The 25960-nt window shown below is 39.3% G+C and overlaps 2 protein-coding genes across 3 annotated transcripts in view; one reads left to right on the top strand and one right to left on the bottom strand.

Moving 5' to 3' along the window:
- Positions 1-938: 938 nt before the first annotated feature.
- On the bottom strand, positions 939-14235 carry LOC123969936 (uncharacterized protein C4orf54 homolog). Its single transcript, XM_046047720.1, has 2 exons — positions 9801-14235; positions 939-5493 (listed from the first exon to the last, which is right to left on the bottom strand). The coding sequence occupies exon 1, from the start codon at positions 14202-14204 to the stop codon at positions 9825-9827; it is 4380 nt and encodes a 1459-aa protein (XP_045903676.1). The 5' UTR covers positions 14205-14235; the 3' UTR covers positions 939-5493; positions 9801-9824.
- Positions 14236-23107: 8872 nt separating this feature from the next.
- The window catches only part of LOC123970297 (leucine-rich repeat LGI family member 2-like), a 7031-nt gene continuing 4178 nt past the window's right edge, over positions 23108-25960 (top strand). The window contains exons 1-7 of one of the 2 annotated variants that reach the window (XM_046048280.1): positions 23108-23352; positions 23514-23598; positions 23785-23856; positions 24102-24173; positions 24525-24596; positions 24732-24803; positions 25541-25710. In XM_046048280.1, the coding sequence (XP_045904236.1) occupies positions 23789-23856; positions 24102-24173; positions 24525-24596; positions 24732-24803; positions 25541-25710 (454 nt within the window). In that variant the 5' untranslated portion in view covers positions 23108-23352; positions 23514-23598; positions 23785-23788. Of the gene's footprint in view, positions 23599-23784; positions 23857-24101; positions 24174-24524; positions 24597-24731; positions 24804-25540; positions 25711-25960 lie in introns of both variants that reach the window. The other variant, XM_046048279.1, reaches the window with a different exon arrangement.

The raw sequence follows: 25960 nt of genomic DNA, 5'->3' as shown, positions 1-25960 counted from the left end.
GCAACCAAGTAAACACAGTAGCAAACTGTCAGGTTGAACTTAAGCCTCGGGTGATGTTTCAGTGTCACCAGAAAGCTAACCTTGCACGCTGGCAGATGCCAAATGAGTACTTCTGTTGGCATAAATCTGTTCGATTCCCGTTGACCCTTGTCATTTAATTTTTTTTTTGTAGGTTTAAAACTTTATCATATATCAAACTGCAGGCAGCCGCGATAATCAGGTCAGAGAGATAGAGGGAAATAAAAGGCAAATTTTGACCTTATTTGCATTTAATTTCCCTCTATCTCTCGGACCTAATTATCACAGGATGTAGGAATAAAAATGTGTTCAGAAACAATCAAAAAGTCTAAATCAGAGTATACAAAAATGTTTGAGGAAGAACATCAACCAGTGTATGAGTAGTGTGGAACATAATAAAAATATAGGTCATTGCTGCCAAGCTTTTTTCTTTACAAATTAATTCATTTATAGACTATTTTGATAGCTAATAAATCACCATTTATTAAGGGTTTATAATTTGCAACTTCAATGGCGTTATTGATTATTCATAAATCATTTATTAATGCTAAAAACTACTTTGGGGATGCCATGATGTAAAAAAAAAAAAAAAAAACTTGACCAGCCAAAGCTGATTTTTGCAACATGCATCCAAAAAGTGTTCTTATTAGTGGCTTATAACCGATTTTTCAGACATTAATAAATGCTTTTTAATCAGTAATAAAACCATGAGTTACAACTTATAAACCCTTACATTACATAACCTTATTAGAAAGTATACCTCTTTTTACTATTCTTTACAAGTCTGACATCCCTGCGTCTGTAACCCAAACAAAAAAGTGATTTGTTGACATATTTACTTTTTAATTTCTCTAACAAAGAGTTCATCTGGGTTTTGTCACATTAGATATAGACAAATTCATGGACAGAAACACTTTCAGTAGCTTGTGTTTTGAATTTATTGCAAACATGTATGTCGCCTTTTCAGTCTATGTTACACTCATTCATCATATTCATTACTTTCAAATTTGTAAGTGCAAACACATCACTCACATCTCCTTTCCAGGTATCTCTCTGCTGTCATCCTGACCTCTGTCTTTTTCTGTGGCAGCCACGCAACACAGTTTACATCATGTATAAAACATTTACAATGCCACTGTATAACTGTCCAGCCATTAAGGCATTTCTTTCAAATATATGCCTTTTTCTTTGAACATTCAAATATGCACTTATCTCAAACCATCTCACCTTCGGTTAACCCTCTCTCTTTGTACAAAAGCAGGCTTTGATACAGTAAGTTTCCACTGTTTTACCTCAAAGTCAGCAGGTTTGTTGTTTCAAAACAAATGATATTGTCTATGTTGCAGTGTATTTTTGGGCTAAATTCACCAGAAACAATTAACAATGTTTCCTTTTACAATTAACCAAGTTCATATAGAGCTCCTGCTATCACCAATGTTTACAGCAATTCATCGCTGTCAGTGACAATAGTGACAATCCAAGTGCATTAAGTACATTATTATTCACAGATTAAGGTCATGTAAGAAACTAATAAAATACATGTGGGAGAAAGGTTTTTATCAGTGTAATTTTTATGACAACATTAGAATAGCTACTTTACAGGGGCTTACACATTATATTTCTTATTTATATTAGTCTTTCAAATGATATCAAAGTGCTTTAATGAACAACTTGCTGATGAAATACTCTGGAAGGAGGTAGCATATCATATCTCGCCATTTTGACTTGCTTTGGTAGTTTTCTCTGGATACTTTTTTAAAAAGTAATTTGTATACAACAGATTTATAATTTCTAAATAAATAACTTTTATAGTTTTACTTGTATTGTTCTCAACTGCCTCAGGGGCACATTAATTTAAAATTATAATTAAAATACTATGTTAAGAAGTACAATGTCTCATGAATTAAAAGTACAAATTACATTTCACCTCAAAATGCATTAAATGTTCTAACATCAAGTCGCTCTAAAGAGCAAACCATGTTCAAGCTACTGCACAGTCAACAACAAGTCTTGCAAATCACTGCATTATTTCATATCACTTATAATGAATTCAACTCATAGGGCAATTTATATAAAGTCTGTTTTCACAGAGGCATAATAACATGTATTTTACAGAAGGAAGGTACATAGACTGACCAGCAGCTCCAAATACCTTTAAAATGTGTTTAGATTTGAAACATGCTAAAAATAGCAATCTACAGTTGTATTAATTCTACACATTGACTCATGACGTCCCCACTGCGTATTCAAAAGGAAACAGAAAAAAGAAAATAACCTCACAGCTTCTCTGTACAGAAAGCAATTAAAACAATATTGTTTTATATAATATAATATAATATATTTTATTATACTAGGGTGGATGTCATCCGTCATATGAACCTAAATTCATACACATTCAAAGAGTTTAAGGCATTTAAACAAGAGAAACTGAGGTTGCTGTGTGTAAAGTGTGAAGACACAACCTAAACATGTACAGTCAGTGTGCTCTTGTCTAGAGTGAAGTAACATGACTCCTTGCTATACGCTCACAGATTGCTGAAATGCCATACATAACACACAGACTCATTCAGAGGCACACACACAAACTCCCATCTCGTTACACAAAAATGTAAAATAAACTTACATGAATAGAGGAAGTTATCCCCTAAATGTCTCAGCTGGCTTTGACTCGTTAGGCCCAACACTACTCAGGAAATACTGTCCTAAGTACATTGTTAAACCAGAGTCCCAGCTCCGCTTCATCTTTTCAACACACTTAGTGTGTTTGTCTTTTCTTTGCAATGTAACATGTGAGGAGCATTTTAAAATATAAACATACACCACTTCATACAGCATATCAGTTATGCATGTATTAGTAGCATTTTGTGAGTCATGACACAGAGGTCACACATACTTCAAGTAGAACATGAGCCACCGACTCCTAAAAAAACATGGAAATGTTATTGTGAATGTGGAAAATTTTGTGCTGGAGTGTTGTAATATGATGCAATGTCAGATATTTTGAATTTACTTGGGGCATCTTTAATGTATATTATTTTCAAATACAGTAATTTTAATTCCTCTTCTGACTGAAGTTACTGTAAAAAAAAATGGGATGATTCAACATTACCCCTTAAATTGGGGGAGTTTGTTTTCAATTCCGTGCAGACAAATGGTCCCTGTCCCCAGAAAATGTGTAAAATACACACAACAGGTTGTATTCATCCTAAGTAATCATCTTGAATTAAAGCAAGACTGCATAATTTTTTATTAACAACGGCCGCTGAGACCAAAAGCAGCAGTTACAGGATTATGACACATTGATTGCTCCTACATTTCCCAAGATATTAAAGATGGAACTGTTCTATTAATTGATTTACAGACGTTCCTCCATCCATTTCCTAATTTCCCCTGCTGATCTGGGTCTGGGTCAGGTAGGCAAAGCAAGGTAGCCCATATGTCCTTCTTCCTCACCACATCCTTCATCTTTTCCTGGAGGATTCATAAGACCAGGCCAGTTGGGATATGTAAGCCCTCCAGCGTTTTCTGGGTCTTCCCTGTGGTCTCCTCCCGGTTAGATGGGTCTGGACTACCTCCACAGGTAGGCATCCAGAAGGCATCCAAATCAGTTGCCAAAACCACCATGGCTCACTCCTTTCAATACAAAAGCGCAGCAGCTCTATTGCGAGGTCCATCTGGATGTCTGAGCTGGCCACAAACCATCCCAGTGCACACTGGAAGTCACAGTCTGATAAAGCCACAAGAACCACATCAACCACAAAAAGCAGAGATGCAATCCCGAGGCAACCAAACAGACACTCTACACATCTCAGCTGGGCCTAAAAATAAATACATAAACGGGAATTGGTGACAAGGCATAAATCTAACAGAGCCCAATGCCCCTGAGAACAAGCTTGACTTCATGCTGAGAATGTGGACACAGCTCTCACTCTGGTTATACAAGGACTGAATAGCTCTTAATAATGGCCTCAGTTCCGCATTCTGCCACAAGGTACAGTACCCCAGGGGAAATAGTCACAAGCCTGGTCCAGATCTACAAAACACAAGTAGACTGGATGGGCAGTCTCCCATGACCCCTCCAGTATCCTTGCAAGAGTAAAGAGTTAGTTCACTGTTCCATGACCAGGACAGAGTGCCTTGGTCGAAGTTTTCCCAGGAAGGTTAAGCAATGTGATACCCTAATAGCCCTAATAGTTGGCGCACACCCTCCTTTTTAAAAATGGTAATCACCACCCTGGTCTGCCAGTCCCCTGGCACTGTCCCTGACCCTCACATGATATTGAGTCGGTGTGTCAACCAAGACAGCCCCACAATGTCCAGAGTCTTCAGCATCTTTGGGTGAATCTCATCCATCTCATCTGGCCTCCTTGTACCTGCTGCTTCAGGAATCCTCCAGGACAAACAAGCAATGAAAGGACCCCTTTGTTAGTTTGATTGCCACTACTGTCAACCACCAGTGCTGATGCAACAAGCACAGGTGCCCATCTGGCCAAAACTCTGAGCAGTCGGATGGATGTTTTGAACATGGCCCACTCTGATTCAATGTGCCAAGCTTCCCCCAGCATGCAGGAAAAATTATCTGGAAGTGTTAGTTTCACCGATGTCTCTTTAATAATGGTGGTCTTTGGGGAGACTGCTTTTGGGCTATAAGGGTTTTTTGTTGTTGTTGCGGCTTGGCTGACTCTCTTGAGCTTGCGTCCATAGTCAGAATAAGTGTAATGGGATCACACGCAGGAAACCACAAACATGTCTCCTGCTGAGATATGTTGTGTATCTTCTTATTCTATCTTTCATAAAACCCTTGAAACGTTTATCTGTGAAATCCTAAAACGGAGTGTAACAGTTGCACAACTAGGGACAAAATGTCAGCAAACTGAGTCAGTAATGTCAGTTACACAGTAATATCTATCAAGTTTGCTTACATTAGCTTACATGGTCATACCAAACCAAGAATGGTTGTAGCAGCAAGAGTGTATTGAATTCATCAAGGTTGTGTTTTATGGCTTATGAGTTTAACTTTTCATTTATAAAAGGAAGATGTGTTTTTTCCTTTCAAAAGTTTTGTAGTCTCGCTTTAAAGACATGGTAATAAAGTAGTGGGCTGGCCTATAGTGTAGCAGTAACTGTAACAGAAGACCTGCTTTGTTTCCTTTTGAATAGACATGTTGCAGGGCCCAGAAAGCTTTTGAAGAGTTCTAGACAGCAGCTGAATGGAAAGTATTACAAAGCAGATTCATATAGCAATATGGCAGAGCATCAGCCAGAGGACATGGCTGAATGTGTTTACCCTACAAAGTGCTGCAATGCATACAGCTTACAGTAAGGTCTGCTGCAAGAATGAACAACACAACAGAATGGGGACTGAAATAGTTGTTGGTGAAAGTTGTCCTGCTGAGTAGATCACAGATAGGGTGGGGTGATGAGGGTGAAAACTGCACTTACAGTGAATGAAGGCAGATTCTTCACTGGAGGTGTCTAAAGGTGACAGAGAAGACATAAAACATGGATTAAACTCAGATAGAATCAAAGAAAAACAAGGTGAGGTGAAAACACAATTTAGTTTTTGTCCAGTGTATGATAGAAGTCGATGTCCTACGCCTTTGTAACACTGTGACTTTTCAACCTGCACTTCCTGTTTCTGAACCAGCTGACCAGATTCAGCTGAATCACTGCCGGGGGCAAGCTACTCGATTTGTTTACGTAGGAGTGCTGCAGGTTGGCAGTGCTCTCCACCTCCTTCTCCCCGTTTAGGAAAAAGCAGAGGGGGAGGGGGCTATAAAAAGTTGACCCCATCTCAGCCCCGCAGACTCGCTTCCAAGCTGGAGCTGCAGCAGCATCTGATCTCTCCGAGCAGCTGTCCTCTTCCTGCATCAGCACAACAAATACTTTACATTGCCTGACCTTTTCCTCCTGCATCACTATCCCAGCCATGCCCCCCCTGTCCCTCTGCTGCCAACAACCCCACCAGTTACACACACTCACACACACACACACACACACAGACACACACACACACACACACACACACACACACACACACACACACACACTCTGTGTTCCTCTTCACACCACTACTCAACCCCATGCTAGGCCCCTGCCTGCCACGCACCCAGCTGACATGTATCCCTCATACCCATGCAGTTGTATTATTGCTCTGACACGTTAGCTGAGAATGAGTTGTGTATATGAGTATATGAGAAACTGACAATACATTTGAAATTTTTTGGAAGAGTGGATTGCAGCATTTACCAGAAAGGGACTTACTCTATGTTTCTGCATTTCTGTATTTCTGGCCTGCCAGCTTGTCCATTTAGAAAAACTAATTTATAGAAAAAAACATTGCGAAGCAATATTAGTAAGGCTTCAGACAGATAGGGCCAACCTCTAAATAAAATTTAAAAAATAAAAAAAGCTTTATGATCCATTTTGACAAAAATAAATAAACATAAATCAGTCAATTGGTATTTCTGATTCTGATTCTGATTCTGATTGACTGATTTATTTTCTCCATTGCACTTTTATTTTAATGAAGTCTATTTACCTTCTTGTATATATTTTATTGTTGATGTAATGAGCTACCACATGCCATCAGAGCAGGGGCGTCCCTCTCTAACGAAAACTCATCTCTTCTGAGGAAAACTTCCTCTTATAACACCTCTAACTCCTAACATCTAACATGCACTTCCTGTGCTGTTCTTCTTTTATCCCCTACAATTATCTTGTATTGATTGCACTTTTTGTTAACTCTTACTTCCTTCCCTAGGTATTTACCATATTGATGTGATATGTGCCATTAGCTCTTACTCGTACTTATTGCTACGTACATGTATTTGATGCTTTGGTTTGATGGTGCACATTTCAATAACTACTGAAGTTATCAAGAAAAGCATAGGTGTAATTAATAACATCATTAATGGTTGAAATTCATATTGGTGTATACGAGTTACTGGGTCCTTGCATGCAGAATGCATGTGGGTCACAGGAACACTTAAATGGTAAAAGTCTTCATTAATGTTACAAGTTGTACCTGTGCTTTTTCTGATATAACAGATCAAAGTGTCGGCTGTGAAAAAGGTCTTTAGAGTTTAACCTGGAACTTGAACTTACACACAAAACGTTACAGTGGAATGCTAAATGCGGTGTGTTAGCTGAGTGTGAATGAATTTGTAAACCTAATGCTGAAAACAGGAACATATAATTTAGCACTTCTTGTGGCAGCTAAGAATTCTTTTGCTAAGAAGACTTTACTTGAGTTACTGAAATAATATTTAAATGTACCGTAGGCCTACAAAATAGTCAAATGGCTATAACTTTATGTATGAAAAAAAGTACATATTTGAAACAAGTGATAAATACTGAGACAATTATATGATATATGCAAATGGTTTTGCATTGCATGCTAACAAGCTGGCATTAAGCCCAAATCACAGCTGAGGCTGGCACACTGGAGGTGAAATTAAGCAAAGCCTGAAAAACTACAGCTTAGACTTTACTTCGACAACATAGAGATAAGCTTGACAAGTCTTCGATGAACCAAAGTGAGAACAAGTTCTGAAAATAAAATCTATACACTGGTAGGATAATGGAATATACCAATAACTGGTAGCATGTAAACTTTCTGGAAAGAGAAACTACTGTCTTACTGCATTTATTTAGTCAAAAAGGGGCAGATATACCACAACATTTCAGTTGTATCCATTTCCATACTGTAATAACTCGACTGTGGACTGATACTTGGTATAATAATGCTGTTAAAAAGACTGTTCCAACTCATTTAGCCGGGGGAGAAAGTTTCACAAAATGTCATGAACAAGGAACGAACACATTAAAGAACTGTAATGTTATCTGAGTAATTAAAGCATTTATAACACTGAATAAGAATAACTTGATGTAAGGTGTTACTGACTGGAATAGTTTCCTGTGACACTTTCCAGCCCTGAGAATAAACCATGTAAACAAACTCGTCCCACACTATCAAAATAGCCCGACGATGTGTAATGCAGAGAAAGGGGAACTCACAGCTCAGTGGAGTCAGGTTACCTGTCATGAAGCTATACTGCATGTCTATTAACACTGACATGCCACTCCTCGAAGCAGCCAAGCTGGACCGCTGCTAAAATGCAAAAGTCATGTAAAAAGCACCTGTAGCACACCGAAATCTGTACGCAGGTTCACGTGACTGTGTGAATGTTATACTGATGTACAATGAGACCACATAGTTCTGCATCAACAACCTCAAAATATCAACTACATAAACCTCACCGCCACTTTAGGGCATGGGAGATTAAAGTATGCACTCATTGGTGTAATTTAGGAGCTTTTTGTGTACAGCTTGCTGCACGAGCATGGTCTGTGAGAACTATGTATCTCAAAAATTAAATTTTTTTAACAATTAAAAGAAGCAGCCTTGTTTTTAGCTTCATGACAATGTTCTTTTTTTTTGTTGTGCATCCAGTGTTTTATGATGTTTTATTTTTAGAATTAAACAATGGGCAATTTTCTCAATTCCTTGAAATGGAATTTACTCATTTTATTTTAGTTTGACAAAATAATATTTGCCCAAGGTTCACCTAACCACATACTGGCATGCACCATCTGCTGATCAAGATCAATGAAAGGCAGATGAAAGTAAGAAAAATGTATTGAAGTGGATCTTGAGTTAAGATTGTTTTGTTAAAGTTCTTTTACTTAATTACTAATTGTTTCATTTCAATCCCCAAAAAATCTCAATACTTCAAAATGACCTAATTTGAAGCGATTTTCTTTAATTTTTGAATAGTATTGAACTGTCGAAAGGAATGCAAGAGTATCTGAGAGGTACATGTATGCTGCTGTGCCACAGACAGGAGGATGTTTCATTACTCAGTTCAGATCAGTTTATGGGGGTTCTTTTGATTTAAATGAGTTAGTCTTGTTCTGCTAACGGGTGGCTGTGGCTCAGGGGATGGAGTGGTAAACCACCTATCAAGTGGTTGGTGGCTCCTCCAGTCTGCATGTCGATGTATCCTTGGTACTAAAGATACTGAACCCCAAATTGCTCCTGATGGCTGTTCCATCGGTGTGTTGTTGTGTATGAATTTGAATTTCTGTTTCTGATGGCAGTCAGCCTCTGTCATTCAGTGTATGAATGTGTGAAAGTGCTTTGAGTGGTTGGAAAGACAAAAAAGGTGCTTTACAAGTACAGAACATTTATAGTTTGGGTGAAAGCTTACTTGGTTTGTAGAGTGTACGAATAATGAAATGAAAAGAACAGGGTGCTGCATCTGTTCTTTTATGGTTTTGTTATGGTTATGTCCAACTAAGTCAGAGTTGTCTTGAAATGAGGCTACTTTTTAAGTTATGCTTTCCATGCATGTAAAGGTGTTTTTACTTGAGAAATATGTTAAGAAATATTTAAACTGAGTATTATTTAAATTTTAATTGAGCAACAACAGACACGCCCCGAGTACTTTTTCCACTTCTCTATGCTTTATGGTGAACGTGACTGAGCTAAACTAAACTGCACAGTTGTATCTACAATTTAACCTTTAGGTTTAACATTGGGTGGATTCAGTAAAGTTGACAGTAAGCTTGTGTGCAACATTTAAAATTGATTATTTTGTCTGGTTTCAGTCAAATGTTAAATAGATATATAGCATATTTACATTCACTTTCAGACACAAAATAGAGGAGCAGCAGTGAAGACATAACTTCGTGTTCTTAATCAGGTTAGAGTGGATTTGGGGAAGGTGTGTTTCTCACAGAAGCTGCCTCTCTAAGTGAACATGTGGAATATAACTTACATGTATGATGAGATGTTTCCTTGGTCACCGATGCTCCACCACAAAGCTCATTGTTGTCCCATCAAAGGAGGGTGGGGCAATGATTCTTGGACCTTGTTGCGTTGTGATGCTGATGACTGGCTTCCTGTTTGAGCTTGCTGCACCTCCTCTGGCGGTCACATGTCCCAAGCTCACAGGTAGCTGAAGTGGCCCTTGTGGGGTCTCACCTGTTGCACTGTAATACACACTCTCTGTGCCTGCTGCGTCAGTTTCTGGTTTAGGGCTTCTGGCATTTTTTACCCTTTCTCCACCTGCATCCTTAGAGTGACACGGTGACTGTGGCAACAGCGCCTGGGCTGGCAGAGTGGGCGAGGGGACGTAGCCCGGATAGATCATGTAGGTGGGTGCGTATGCTGCTGGGCTCAGTGCGAGGGGGGACAGAGACAGAGGCACAGGGGTGACAGGCGTGACAGGTGATGCAGGAGAATGGGGCATGGGTATATCCACATACTGGCCTGTCTCAGGGTCAAAGAGTCTCTTTGTGGTGGCCTGTATGGGAGTGTCCACCAGGTAATAATGTCCTGTAGTGGGGTCTAAAAGCATCTTGCGCTGGGTCTGTGGGACTGTCTCTCCAGTAGAAGGTGTCGGTGACACAGCCGGGATAGAGGGAGAGAAACATAACATCTGCTGTGTTGCTTGAGGCCCCTTTGTTGCCCCCAAGCGATGGTAGATGCTTGAAGCTGGGTACTCCATGATTAACGAAGACCTTTTCTGCTCAGGCGTCATGCTGTGACCTGTTTGAATTTGGGTATCGTTTGACCTCACCTCCCTTGAAACAGGCTCTGGATTCAGCAGTTTGATTTCATTTGTATGCCCCAGCCCAGGTATGGTTAGATAGTTCTCAGAGTCTGCGCAGGCCTGTGCGGCAGAGGGATTAGTGGGAATGATTTTGACCTTTCCCTGCTCCACCTGGCTGTGCTTCGGGGGCTCTATTTTCACAGACAGTGGAGCCACCGGTGTCTTGTGGCTTTTCATAATCGATGATGTTTGCAGCGCAGAGCTTTGTGGAATAGGGTTACTAAATGCTGAATTAATGCTGACATGTGCCTTATTGCCAACATGAAGGACACTTTTGTTTCTAAATGTTTTGCTTTGCTGTGATTGTGTTTTAAATGTGTCGTTGTTATACGGAATATGTATGATACTCTGAGCTCCTTTATCTTCCCGTTGTTTGCATGTGTCTGTGGTGTTTGTCTGAGACTGGGGAATCCTGTCAGTGTTTGTCATCTCCAGCTCCTCTGCTCCCTGCTCCTCGCTGGCAATAAGTGACAGCACATGACTGCCTGTGATTGGTTGTGGAGCTTGAGTTTTACGCTTCCATTCATTTCTATCAAAAACATAAAGCTGCTCCATTGTTTTGACCGCAGCTTTAAGCTTCTCTAACGCAGCCTGTTTTGGCACTCTAGGCTCATTTCTCCTTTCAGCTGGCTCACCCGCAAACTTTTCCTGCCTCTGTTTTGTCTGTTTGGTTTCAATATTTGAATGAATGTCTGAGTGGTCAGGGTGTAGCTGCTTGCATACAGGTGGTGCCCTGCTAGTTGTGCAATGTGACGGTGTATTTTCACTTTGAGATGTTTCAGATGGGATGCCTGCCTCTGCCTGTTTCTGTGACACCTCAGCTGTCTGTTGTTTAACATTTGTTTTTACAGAGTGACATTTAATGACAATTGGAGATGGTAATAAATGCTTAACTGGCTCCTTTGTGGCCTTTTCCTCAGGTTTATCAGCTGCTGTGGAACATTTACTGTCACTGTTATCCAAAGAAACAAAACGATATGAACTTTTGACCAATTTACGGACATCTCTGACATGATATATTGGTGTTTGAAACTTGCATTTGGTGTCTCTTATATCTCTAACAGTAAAGTTTGGAATTTTTTCTGAAGCAGACAAAATGTGGCATTTGGCATCACCTGCTCCCCTGAATGTGTTGACAGTGTTATAACTTATTTTAGGGGTTAACAGGTTGGCAATATTTAGTGTACAGCCTTTATTTTCCTTCACACTTCTCAGGCATATTTTGATCTCAGGGGTTTTCCCCCCCATCTCGTTTTCTTCTTTGCCTACTATGTTTCCATTATTGCCTGTTTTGAACTCTTTTTCACATTTATGTGGGCCAGCAGGTGCGCCTGTGACAGGCGCACGGTTTGGCAAGTCTCCTGTAAAATCCTTCTCCCTTGAAAGGAGCTGGCAGCTTGGAACAAAAAGAAGTTTTGTCAGCATGCTGCTAGTGTCTAATATTTCTTTCGCTTGGTTCTGTGTGTCACTTTCAGATGTGGGTTCAGTCTCATTTTCAGGTTTTGGCTCATCTTTCAGTGAATTAAATGCACTAGTTTGACTGTGGCCAAGCTGTGCTTTAGGAGGCTCATGGTGTCCCTTTTCTGGATCACATGGTGCTGTATTGCTTTCCTGCTCCTCTGCAGGCTCACAGGAGTTGGGTCTGCTGCCCTCCAGGTGATGATCATCAGAAGAATTAACAGTGAGTCCTGAGCCTGATTCTGATGTCTGTCTTTGGAGGCCTCTTCTTTGACTCCTTTCTCTCGTCCCCTCGTGATCTTTGTATTGAAAACACGGGGAGAGTGCTGGGTATGTGTCACAAATTTCGCCCCTTTCCATTTTGCGCTCCTGTTCAAACTGCATCTTTTTTGAAATCACATTTTTCAACAGACTTGATGCAAAAACGGCCCTTTTGTGTGTATCCTCCGAACTATCTGTGTGATGACACTGCGTCTCACACCCTGACCTGGCCAACACAGTCCCAGTAACGTCATTGGATAGTGTTTTCTTCGAGCATTTTGGACGTCTGGTGCCTTCAGGCGCTTCAACATTACAGCGGAAATTCAGGGTGACTCCACGCTGCTTCGAATGAAGAGGGTGTTTCAGTTCAATCTTTTTGCTAGAAGAGGAAGATTGTTGAGAAGTTGTCTTCTTGTTCAGTGCGTAGGTTTTGGTATGTGGCGCTTTCATGTCAGTAATATACTTGTCATGCCTCTTATTGTCCACAATTTTATTCATTTCCAATGTTGCGCTGGAAGTCTTGTGCGCAATTACACTCCGTTCTCTCCCCCGCGATATGTTTCCATAATTCCAGTCCACATACGCTGACCATTTATTTAGCCCATATTCCGACACCGAGGACTCACTAGAGGTGCTAAGATTAATGGCATCAAAGTATGGACATGCCAAGCTCCGGAAAGACTTGGCGGTTAAATTACGCACCTCTTTATCAGCGTCGTCCAGCTCACTGATGGAACTGGACGCTCCGCTGGAATACTCATTAATATCTTTCCGTCTTAGTTTGGTTGCAAGGTGCTGACGGCCCGGAGCAGGGATGAAATATTGGGCTCTATCGCACAAGGGCCCCGCTCTGGCGCCAGAGCTCACAAAAGAGAAATGGCTCCTGTCTCTGAAGTGTTTTGTGTACCCACAGGTGCTGTTGTCAAAGATGTTGACAGGTTCGTTCACCGCCCTGGAGGATGTTTTTATTGATAACTGAATTTTCCCCGCATTAGCGTCTCCGCTTTGGTTTTTGCACACGCTTTCATCTGAGCTTGCGCATTTGTCCGAGTCACAAAGATCACTGTCATCCTGTTCGGTGCTGACAACTGCTCCACCAAGATTAGACTGAATTTTCGCCTGGCTCCTGCCCTCCAGTCTCAAAGTCCCCTCCTGCGTCTCGTCACTTTCGAAAGACGCGTAATCCACAAAGGAATAAACCAGGTTGTTGTCTTCAAAATCCCAACAGGTCCCTCGCCCCAGGTCGTAATCTACGTCGTGGTCGAGCTCGGTCAGCTGGATTTCATGCGTTGTGATATAGTGAGACTCGTCCTCCACGGTGTCCGAGCCGTAGTGGTCGGACAGCACCGCGCTGGCACCATCATCAGACTCCGTCTTGCTGTTCAGATACATGTCCGTGTACTGGAGCTCATCACTCTCACTGCGCACATGCTCACTGCAGTCACTCGGGTCGAGCTCGGCCTGGCGCTGCTTTTCAGTCTCCGGGTCCTGGTCGGTGTTAAGTTTGGTCGGAGTTTCCAAAGGAGGCTCACGCGAAACGGGCCCGTCCTCTAGCTGCTCTTCAACAAAGTCCTCTGAAATGATTTTACCCTCATTGTCATGCTCCTCTTGCTTCGAACTGTCGCACTTCTTAACAGACAGCTGACTTCCCTCGCCAGTGAAAGTCACTTTCACTGTTTTGGCGCCGTCCGGTTTCATGTCCAGGTCCACATAGTTGGACTCGTCGCTTTTTGTCTCGGTGGCGTGGCCCTTACTGTCCATCTTGTCCTTATGCTTGTCCTCAGGGAGCAGCTTCCTGTGAAGTCCGGTGTCATCTCGGTAAGTGAGAGTTTCCTCCGCTGCTTCCATTTAGACCGGTCTTACCGTCAGGTGGTCCTCGTTTACGATGTTATCCCAACACAGGACGGAAAACTCTGCGGGCAGGAGGGACTGGAGGACGGAGAGCGAGGAGGGTGTGTGGTGGAGAGAGAGAGAGAGAGAGAGAGAGAGAGAGAGAGAGATGGGGGGAGTCCCAAGGAAAATCCCACGATGGTTTCTCTCTGATGTGAAGTGTGGAGATGCTGTAGCATTTTCAATGGTTTACAATGTGACTTTGTAGCCTAGAAGAGGCACGTGGCCTTATGAAACTAACCTCCAAGAAGCGCCTATGTTCAGCACCTTTCCGGGAAGAACAGCTCCCCTCCGTAAGTCTTTTCTTAAGCACAATGACTGAGACAATGTTGCATTTTTCCACAACATTACAGTAAGTGCCATTTAACTTACATAAATTTATATAAGGCACTTGTGAATAGGCAACACAGCAGAAGCGACAAACAATCTGTGAATAAACTGCTGAATCTGGTAATAGGGATAGACGAAGATTTTATTTAAGCAGCAATACCACAGTGTAAAATCTACTCGGTTACAAGCAAAAGTACAGAAGAGTTAGCATCAAACTTTTCTTAAAGTAACAAAAGTAAAAGCAGTCATTATGCATAATGGCCAATTTTAGAATAATGGACTATATTATGTTATAATTAGTGATGCAGTAATGTGTACATCACTTAAAGGTTGCAGCTCATAAAGATGGGGATAAGTAATTACTTCATATACTGCTGGGCAGCATGATAACATATCATAATTTATCAGTTGATTTAAATATGTTGTGTTATTAATCAGAATCTGGAAAATAATTAAAGGTATCAAATAAATGTAGTGAAAAAATTACAATGGTAATAATAGTAATAATAATACATAAGTATAAAGTTGCACAAAATGGAAACACTCAAGTAAAGTACAAGTATTATATATAGTAGGCCTATTTGAGTAAATGTACTTAGTTACTTTCCACGTAGGGCTGGATGATAGGGCCAAAAATGTTATCATGATAAACAGTTTTCATATCTTTCGATATTGATAATTATCACGATAAGTATCAAATCGTTATTTCTTTCAAGTTTAAAGGCTGAATTTTGCACCTGAGTGAAAGTTGAAGAAACCTGATGGTTAATTGTGGTTTAAACTCTTCTTTATGGTCAACACTCGATGCCAAACAGTCAATCACTTCACAGGTAGAACATTCAAAACAATTATGATAAAATCTTTGTCAACAAATATGTATGAGTAAAATTAAGTAAGAGATTTTCATTCCTATTTCCTCAACAAAATAAACAACAAAAATTAAGTCCTAATTTGTTTATGATTCAAGTGAATAAAATCAAACGTTTATTTAATATTTATTAAACATTTGTTATGTTGTTATTTAAAATACAATATTGCGATATTTATTGTTATTATTTTATTGTCCAGCCCTATTTCCACAATATGGTATGAGAAGAGTTCGGCTGGCCCTAGGACATTTCACTGTATGTGCACAGTCCCTTTAACATTTATTCAGAGCAATCACCACAGCATTTAATACTGTGCAGAGCAACACTCTGTCCAATATCCCTTTTTATTGCTGAGGTCAAGGCAGTCAAATGACCTCAGCAATAAAAAGGGATATTGGACAGAGTGTTGCTCTGCACAGTATTAAATGCTGTGGTGATTGCTCTGAATGTTAGTAGAGTTGTAACAGTGTTTCAGAAAGTGTACAAAAGCAATTGAACTTAAGGAAACTAATGTTATTCAGATACTGCGTAATATTAATTGTTGTATAGGGAAGTTATGTTTTTCTTATTAAAAATGAAGGTAAAAATAGATATAATCTGTAAAATGACAACTTTACTGTAAAGAATAGTAAGAATAAGAAGTGTAACCAACACAAGAAGATACTCAGTTAAGAGAAGTTATGTAAATTCTCTTTTAACCTAAAGTACAGTGTTGTGCTTTGTAAGGATTTTTAATCAATAACTTGTTTAATTTATTATACCACATGAAGTCATCTGAAATTCAAGTTGGAATGAAATCATTCCTTTTGAAGTGTAATAAAAATGTCCTTGTTTCGCAGGGATCATGAAATAGACCAATCTGTACTCCACACGGTTTTACAGCAGAAAACTAACTCTACTTATACGTATATTGTGGCTTTAGTCATATCAGAATTTGAAGAATAAGAATCAACTGTATTGGCCAAATATACTGAAACATAATAAACTTTTCTCCTTTAAGTATATAAGTACACAGAGCCATGGATGTATATGAAGAAATATACACATAAACATAAACAAAGACAACAAAGACAACAAAGACAAGTCAATATAAACATAAAGGTATAACAACAAGTGGACAACAACAAGTGGACAAACACAGTATCGAGGTCAAATTGTTACTGTATATACAGGGCCGTGGTCTAGTGATGTACTAATGTACTAAGCTACTTAATATCGGCACTAATAATATTTATGGATGTGAGAATGCCATCAGTGCTCTGCCCTCTCACTGAAACAGCTGCCTTTCCTTGATGAAGAAAAATATTCCCCACCAGCTGATGCCAGTGAGCTGAAAGAATTTACTATAAGATCATCCATTCATTTGTAGATGTAATGTAAATATTATCTGTTATTCCCACCCCTACCACTGGGCCATGCAGTCCTCATGGGAGTTTGAAGTAAACTAAGGATTGGGTGTTTCATAATAACGTTTGCTATCAGGGACAATGCTGAATAATGCTATCTTTCATAGTAATGTTCTAGTTATTAGAGCTCTGTCTAAGTGTTGAAGACACGTGTTGTTTCTGGACAGGGCCCCAGGTTGGTGGTATGCAGCAGGGAGGGGTGGGCCAACAGTTGCTCCATGTGGAGGGCATGCTGACAGCAATATCAAGGACAGAGGCCACTGGTTTAAAGCCTTTGTCACCCTCAAATCCCGCTTTTATCCTCAGTGTCATTAATGTGTTGTAGCATCTTGGATCAGTTTTGTATTTTTTGAGCAGTGGTAGAAACAAATTCAGAAGATTTACTGAATTAATTTGAAGGCTACACTTGATTGTGATACTTTGAGTAAATCTTGTTGATAATACTTTACTCAACTCTGAGTTTAATCCAGGATTTAGTAATTTATTTTAATTTTTAATTTATTTATTTTTTAATGGATTATTACATTAGTGTTACATTTACTTAGGATCTCGATACTTCTTCCAGTACATTTGCCTGATAGGTGAAGCCTGCTCTCTGCCAAACAAAGACAAACAGTGGTAAACTACTAAAGGTCACGACTCAACCTTTAGATTCAGATAGCTATTAAAGAATTGATTTCCTCTTTCTGTGCCAAAACTCTCTCTCTCACACACACACACACACACATATTTCCTTCCCTTTCAGGGACATTGCATAGACTTGCATTCATTTCCTGGAGACTTACCCTACCCCTACCCCTAACCACTACTTACCCTAACCCTAACCCTATCATTACCCTAATACTAAACCGAGTCGTCACCCTGAAATTTAATGATTTACGTCATGGGAACTTACATTTGTCCCCATAAGGATGGTTGAGTCTCCAGAATGTGACTGAAACATATTTATTTCCCCACAACATTAGTAATACCCGCCTACACACACACACACACACAGACAGACACACACACACAAACACACACACACACAGGTTGAACTGACCTCCACAAAGCTGATAAATTTAGGCAGCTATTTAAAATGGGACACTGCTCACGCAAGCATGTTGAGATCAGTTTCTTACAGTGGCTACATTAAAACAGCAGGTGTTAAATCATGAGCACCGTTAATCAACGCCATGAACAGTCCATGTGAAGACCGCTTCAACCCTCGCTCTCACCCTTACACCATTAGATGTTGCTAAAGAGCAGAGAATTAATCCACGTTCCTGCTCTAAAAATAACTACATGAGTGTGAAGTATAAGTTGAGCAGTAACACAGCAAATCTTCCAGCGTTAACAAGTGTTGATTTTACAGTGACACATTTTCAGGGTTGACAAGTGTTGGTCAGACAGTTGTTTATCCACTCGCAGAACTGACATGGGTCTACATGGGCTACTTGAAAGCAACTGATGAACTCTGACAGGTGTGCACTTATGGAGCCTGGAGTTTGCCACTGGAATTGTTGTAGATATTTAGAGCATTTCATTATTTTTTTAAATTAAGTGAGTCCACAGAGCAGCAGCAGAAGCTCGGATTGGCCTGATACCCATACTAACAAATAACACCTTTAAATTTAATTAAACTGTAAATGTTAAAGAATATACAACTATGAAATTCATGCTGAAAAGTGTAATGTGATAGTCCATTAAAAACATACATTATCCAATCAATTGAGCATTTTTATTATATCATTATTTATTAATGAAATATCTTTCACTGTTTAATCTATAACAATGTATCCCTTCTGGCGATGGGTATTTGGTTTCACTCGTGCTCAATATGATGATATAGTTTGCATGTAAAATATTAATATACAATTTAAATTTTCAGCATAGTTCTCTATGCACAAACATCTAGAATATTTCTATTTGAAATGGTGCAGCCATAAAAACACAAGGTCTTCAGTTTGAATATTTCCCTCAATGTTAATATGATGTAGCTTCAAGTTGTTTGAACAAGCGCAAACATCCATCCATCTATCCGTCGTCAACCACTTATCCTGCGTACAGGGTTGTGGGGGGCTAGAGCCAATCCCAGCTGACATCGGGCGAAAGGCAGGGTACACCCTGTACAGGTCGCTAGTCCATCGCAGGGCCACACATCCACACAATTAACCTAGCCTGCATGTGTTTGGATGGTGGGAGGAAGCAGGAGCACCCAGAGAGAACCCACGCAGACACGGGGAGAACATGCAAACTTCACACAGAAAGGCCCGGGCAACCGGTTTTCTGAACCCACGACCTTCTTGCGGTGAGGCAACAGTGCTAACCACTGCACCACTGCACCGCCCGAAGTACAAACATATCTGAATATATATCCAATGCTGTCAGACTACTTGGATTAAGAGAAATTTTAAAGCTACATGTGTGGGAAAAGGAGGGGAAACTCAAGTCAAAGGGTTAATAAATTAGCATTTTAATTGATTAAAATCATGATGAAAAACTCATTTTGAAATATGATGGGATGTAAATTTTGTAATATATTGTGAACACCAGAGGTGGAAAGAACATTTACTAAAGTACAGAACTCAAGTCCAAATTTGAGGTAGTTGTACTTTACTTGAGCATTGCCATTTTCTGCTATTTTATACTTCTACTCCGCTATAATTCAGAGAGAAATATTGTACTTTCTGCTCCTCTACATATATTTTTATTTACTAGTTGCTTTACACAGTCAGAATAATAATACAAAATATAAACACAAATAAAGTAAGAAGTTATATTATAGATTAAGATAACATTTTATTGATCCTTGGGGGAAAATTCACAAGCTACCCAGGAGACACAGCAAAGCAGTAAAAAAATGGCTCCACCTTTACCAGCTACAACACTAAAGTGATGTATGAAATGGTCAATAATTATAATACAGTAATATTATTCTGAAATAGGACACAGTGAGTACTTCTTAATTAAATTTAACAGATTTTACTTTTTAATTTAATTTTAAGTAAATATTTGAATGCGTGACTTTTACTTGTAATAGAGTATTTCTACACTGCTTTATTATTACTTTCACTTAAGTACAAAATCTGAGTACTTTTCCCACCCCTGTTGTAGACAGACTTCTTTAAATTTATACATAATTCCAGTACGATATGTTTGTATTTCCTCTAGGACTGTGCCACCTAGCAGCGCTGATGAGTTTTGTATACCGACCAGTGGGCCTCACGCGGCTCCTGAGTGGGAACTAGAGAAGTTTGAGAGCTTGAACACCTGCTCTGAAGCAGTCACCAGCAGCCAGACGCTGCACTTCTCCAGGTTACCCTCTCCCAACCCTCAAGAGTTTCATGGGTCAAAGGGTAAAAGGTCATCTTTGGATTTGAAAGTGTCATATGTGTGCTAGTTTAGTGGATGTAAGGGATTAGAGTGTTACCCTAAACCACAGATAATGACAATTTACTTAAGGAGGACAAATGATCACTTTAAGTAATTAAGGTCACTTTTACCAGCCTACTGGTGGTAAAGTGTTCAGTAGGTTTACAAATTCATACAAAATGTTAAAGAAGCAACACATTCATATGAAAGTGTAGCCTTAACAGTGTTAGGAAAACCTGCCATATTGTTTCATGTTAAGTTAATTCAGTTATTTATATTGGCCAAAATAAAAAAAAATTCTTGAAAGGTTTTTACATTGTATGCAGCAATTTATAGAAGTTGTAACAGATGGTAAACACCACCAATATATACAGTATATATACTATATGTATAGAACAGTATTGCATATATATATATATATATATATATATGCAATACTGTTCTATTTAAGAGTGCTTCAATAGAATATCTGTGCTGTAGCTGAATATAAAGTATATGTACACAGTGTAAATATTACAATATACTGTAATAATACTATTACATTGCTATTACTGTAGCATTACCATTATGTCTTATTATTGGTGTTGTACTGATAGACTTAACGGTAATGCTACAGTAATTATCATTTATTGGAAAGCAGAATCTCCACATACCAGGTCCTTAAACTTGTGTTACAGATAATGTGCTTGTTTGATATGTTTGGTCTGCAGTCATTATCTGCTGAGTATCTTATGCTTTCAGTTACAGTGGTTTCGTGTTCAGAAACTCTATACCTCTGAGGATCAGTTTAGTTTGTTTTACATCTGTATCTACAAGAAAAAGACAATCACATTACAGCAGTAGCAGTTATAAAATAATTTATGCGGATATTTCTATGTAAATGTGTTTGGTCGCTAGAAGGCTTATTTTATTTGACACAAAATAAATCACATGACTGTGAACAAGAACAAAAAAAACAACAGGCATTTGCCAAACGCACCCTTTCTGGAAGTGTCTTCAGTGTTTCAACTGTTTTTAAGAGTGATTACCAGCTCAGCACTGTTGCTGTTTGATTTGTGAGTCATCAAAAGGAAACAAGTTCATTTTATTGTGTTCATAAAGTCCGTTCAGACATCAAAACTATGAGCAAAATGTAATAATATGACATTCTCTGTGTCAGAGGTCATGAGTCTCATCATGCCCCTGAAAGACAAACAACTGGGCCTAACATGACTTCTTTGTATTTCACAGATACTAAATGTGGAAAGAAAGTTTCTACGTGTTTCTACTTCCTTAATCACATCTTCATGGTTGTCTCAAAAGAAATAGCAAAGAGACGTTTGCTGTGGCGTCATCTGGTTTCAGCTTGCACGTGTCCTGAGTGTTTCAGGGATACTCTAGCCTAAAAACAGCAATGCTAGATGGAGAGCTGTCATGAATTATGCCAGCAATGGCAGACATGTACGGTTGCTCCCTTCTGGCGATGGGTATTTGGTTTCACTCGTGCTCATAAACTGCTGGTCCTCCAGCAAAGGTCAACACCTTGTTAGGGCCTGCTGCGACAACTAACAACACTATTGTTCAGTGTGTTTCTTTCTATGAATAATGCTACTATGTGGAATTTGGAGCTAAGATAATGTGGGAAAGTATTTTTTATTGTATTTTTATAAGGCCATGATTGTGGATTGCAAATGCAACAAATCAAGTGAAACAAAGTGTAACTGTGAGGGTTGTGAACCAGAAAGGAAACTTGACTTCTGTGGCCAGTTTGTTGAAGATCAAATGATTAAACTTAACAGACAAAGAAGTTAAGATGTCTGATCATTTTAGGAAATATAGGCCTACTAAAACTGATCTTGTGTATATGTGAGAAAGAATGTAAGAAAGAAAATAAATAACTGAAATAAAAGGTAAAAGAAAGAAAGAAAGACAGAAAAGAGTGTCTGTATATTTTAGCAATTTTTACTTTGATTACACTTCTGGAGAATTTGTATGTAGTGTTGTTCTCAGTTCTGCCTGTGTTATACGTAATAGCATTTAGCACATTTAGGCTATGAAGAAGAGGTTAGATGTATGTTTATGTATGCGTGTGTAGTTGTGGGCAGAAAAAGTGAACAGGAAAATGAACACTTTTTTGGGGGATGGTCTAATTTCTAAATAGTTCTCCCAAATTACGTATTTTAAAGCTAGGAATTTAATAATGTACAGCTTTGGCTGCAACCTGGGATGACACAAGAAAGAAAGGGCTAAATCTAATAATAGAGAGATTGCACCTGGGAATGTCTTGTGCCATCAGAATCATTTAAACAGATGCTATAATAACATAAAAACACCTTTAAGCTGTCAATAAAAATTGGATATAAAATACTTAAAAAACTACCAAAAGACAACAGATCCTTTTTCCATTTGTTAACAAAACTTTAACTTGTACCTGTTTAGGTTATCAGCAGCTGCCCTCTAGTGGTACAGCTTACTCATGTAACAGCACACATAGACCACCACACTACTGTGTGTGTGTGTGTGTGTGTGTGTGTGTGTGTGTGTGTGCGCTGGGTTGCAGTTGGTCCAGTGAAGAGCTCTTAACACAGGCAGACGACCCTTCTGTTGTTTTCCTCTGAAAATAAATGCATCAGTTATAATATCCCAATCAAACTGAGCTGCAAACTGAGGTAACTGATGGTATATAAGCTTAATCCTACGGTCTGTCCAGCAGCAGAGTTACTGTTCTGCTTAATGCATTTTCCTCTTTGTGGGACCTTCGGTACTAATGGAGTCAAAGTGCCGTGGTGTGCAGAATGCGTCACGTGATAAAGTCTGCATGACAAATAAGCATTTAAACATGATTAACGCTCTCCATGGTGCTGAAACAACAACTTTGCGGCATTTTTTGTGCGTGTTCTGGAGCTGAATGAATTTCCCCACCTCCAGTGATGACACATTTTGTGACATTAATTCAAATAAACACTAGCCTAAATATACTGTATATGTGCACACCACGTTATTATAGTCTTTCTTACCAACAAATTACCATTGTGATCACTGACAAGTCGACGTTTTTGTTTTTTTCCTCACCGTCCGAAACCGAAGCAGCCTTCCGGGACGCAGCTGCAGCCGTATCAGCCTGTGCCAGGAGTTTCCACTGTAGTGCTGCATTTTGATGTCGCCCGGGCGAGTAAAAGCTGCTGCCAGCACCGACCGCTGTCTCATATACCACCATTAATGTTCAAGAAGCAACATGACATCTACTAAGCAGTTGCTACTGGCTGGGTTTGCGCTTCTGTGTATGTATGGAGCAGTTGAATCTAAAAGGAATTTCAAATGTCCTTCAGGATGCTCCTGCTCCAAGGAAACGATCATCTGCGTCGGTACTTCACAGCAGATCCCACGGACTATACCGAATGAGATCAACTCACTGTGAGTAACTAATCTATTTCTTCCATCCAAAAGTGGATTATCTCTCCAATAAAGCATAACGCAAACAATGGGAGACATTTTAATTGCTGTTCTGTGCTGCCCCGCAGAGTTGGCACTTGGTGTGTCTGGTACAGGGTGTTGGCATGTCCCAACCCGAGTTTGATTTGTGTGTGTTTCTTCCAACAGGAGCATGGTAAATGGATCTATTTCTGAAATTACAGAGGGAATGTTTTCACTCATGCCCTCGCTCCAGCTGTTGTAAGTGCAATCTTGTCACGTGAAACCTGTCGTTGTTTAGTAGGCGATCTGCGATTGACATTTCAGGGCTTAGTTGTACATGCAACACACACACACAACAACAACAACAACAACAACAACAACAACAAAAAGTAGATAGGTGATCAAAAATTTAAACCTTTTCTGTCTATGATGGATATTTGGAATTAGTGTTGTCATATGAAGCTTACTTAATTGTAAGGGTTTGTTTTTTTTTTCCTTTACAGACTTCTAAATGCAAATTCTTTGACCACAATCAAGGATGACGCTTTCTCTGGCCTTCCCCATCTAGAGTATTTGTGAGTAGAAGATATACTTTATTGTTTATTTATTTAAGAGTAGCCTATTATTTGACCAACTGAGTATTAAATGGCATGTTTTTTTCTATACATTTGTTTTTTGCACAAGCACAGAATATTCACAATTAGCTTGAATATATCACATAATAATAATTAAGGACTGTATTACATCATGTTGTAACAACTGCAGATAATTCCCCCACCCCATCTATAGGATCAAGAAATATTCCTAATAAACGTGTATCAACATCTACAAATCATGATTTAATACATGACATTATGTATGATATTATTCCATTTTCTTGTATTTTGCTTGATTGATAAACCTCTATTTTATGACTTTTTGAACAGATTCATTGAAGGGAACAAGATTGAAACAATCACCAAAAATGCTTTTCGTGGTCTGAGAGATCTGACTCATCTGTAAGTCAGCTGTCATTCTCTCTAACATCCACGCAACATCTGCAGCCCTTTCCCCTTATTATTACAGAGAAAATTTGATGTTAAAACAAAAAGAAGACTGACTGGTTCATGTTTCTCACTGTGTTTCGGGTTTAGATCACTTGCCAATAACAAAATGAGGTTTCTGCCAAGAGATCTGTTTTTTGACTTGGATTCATTGCTGGAACTGTGAGTAAGCAGTTGTGGTGTCAGCAGTGTGTGTGTGTGTGTGTGTGTGTGTGTGTGTGTGTGTGTGTGTGTGTGTGTGTGTGTGTGTGTGTGTGTGTGTGGTCTCTTCCAATGCTTTCCAAAGTGAAGCTGACTCAGGCTGTGTATTGTGTTTGGCAGCATCACACCCCACAAGAATGTTGTGGTTAGCACAAATTTGAATATGACGTTTGTGTCTCTAAAGTGAATCATGGTTTTGGGGTGACTTTTATTCATTAAAATGATTGTTTTTATTATAATTTTAAAGAAATCTTGTTAACATATAGTTCTTATACCAATGTCAAAGTGCTTGTCGGTGAACAATACAGTATATGGGGAACAACTGTATGAACAAGCTTTAGCTGCATAAACATAAACTTAACTGCTTTAGCAGAGACTGCAGCTAAATAATACCTATTTCTCAGTTCAGAAATTCTGCACTGCTCCATTATCAAGCTATAACAGTTACTGTTTATTCTTACAAAGTAAACATTTTGAAGATGCAAGTTTTTTGTCCTGCAGCTTTAACAAATTAAGCCTTTTCACTATCAAGGTTTGAATTTTAATTTAATTTTGTCACACACACCTTGGCTGACTTATAGCACTGTCCCAAGCCATCTCCACCTTATCAATATAAAACATATTACATATTTTATTGTTCAGTAAATGTGTCCAAGCTGATTTTGCAGATACTGATGTTTCCCTCTGTCATACATTAGGGATCTGAGAGGCAACTCTTTCCAGTGCAATTGTGAGAACAAGTGGCTGATGATGTGGCTGAAAAACACAAATGCCACAGTATCAGATGTCTTCTGCGCAGGCCCCAGTGACATGAAGGGCAAGCGGCTCAATGACCTTCCTATTCCACCGGGCGAGTGCATCTCTACAGGTAAAATGATAAGTACACTATCAAAAGAAATTATGAATGCTAACAAGCGCAGCTAAAAATGTCACATTAAAAAAGAAAGAAAGGAAAGACAGAAAGAAAGAAGGAAAGCAATCAATAAAACTGTTCAACAGGACACTACCATGCACTATGCTGCACTCAAAAACAAACAGATTCCCTGCCTGCTAACATGTTTGCATCATGTGTACACGCACATTATGTATACACACACATACACACACACACACACACC

This window comes from Micropterus dolomieu, linkage group LG04 (genome assembly GCF_021292245.1).
Source record: "Micropterus dolomieu isolate WLL.071019.BEF.003 ecotype Adirondacks linkage group LG04, ASM2129224v1, whole genome shotgun sequence".
In the NCBI taxonomy this organism is placed as follows: Eukaryota; Metazoa; Chordata; class Actinopteri; order Centrarchiformes; family Centrarchidae; genus Micropterus; species Micropterus dolomieu.
This window is presented reverse-complemented; position numbering and strand designations above follow the sequence as displayed.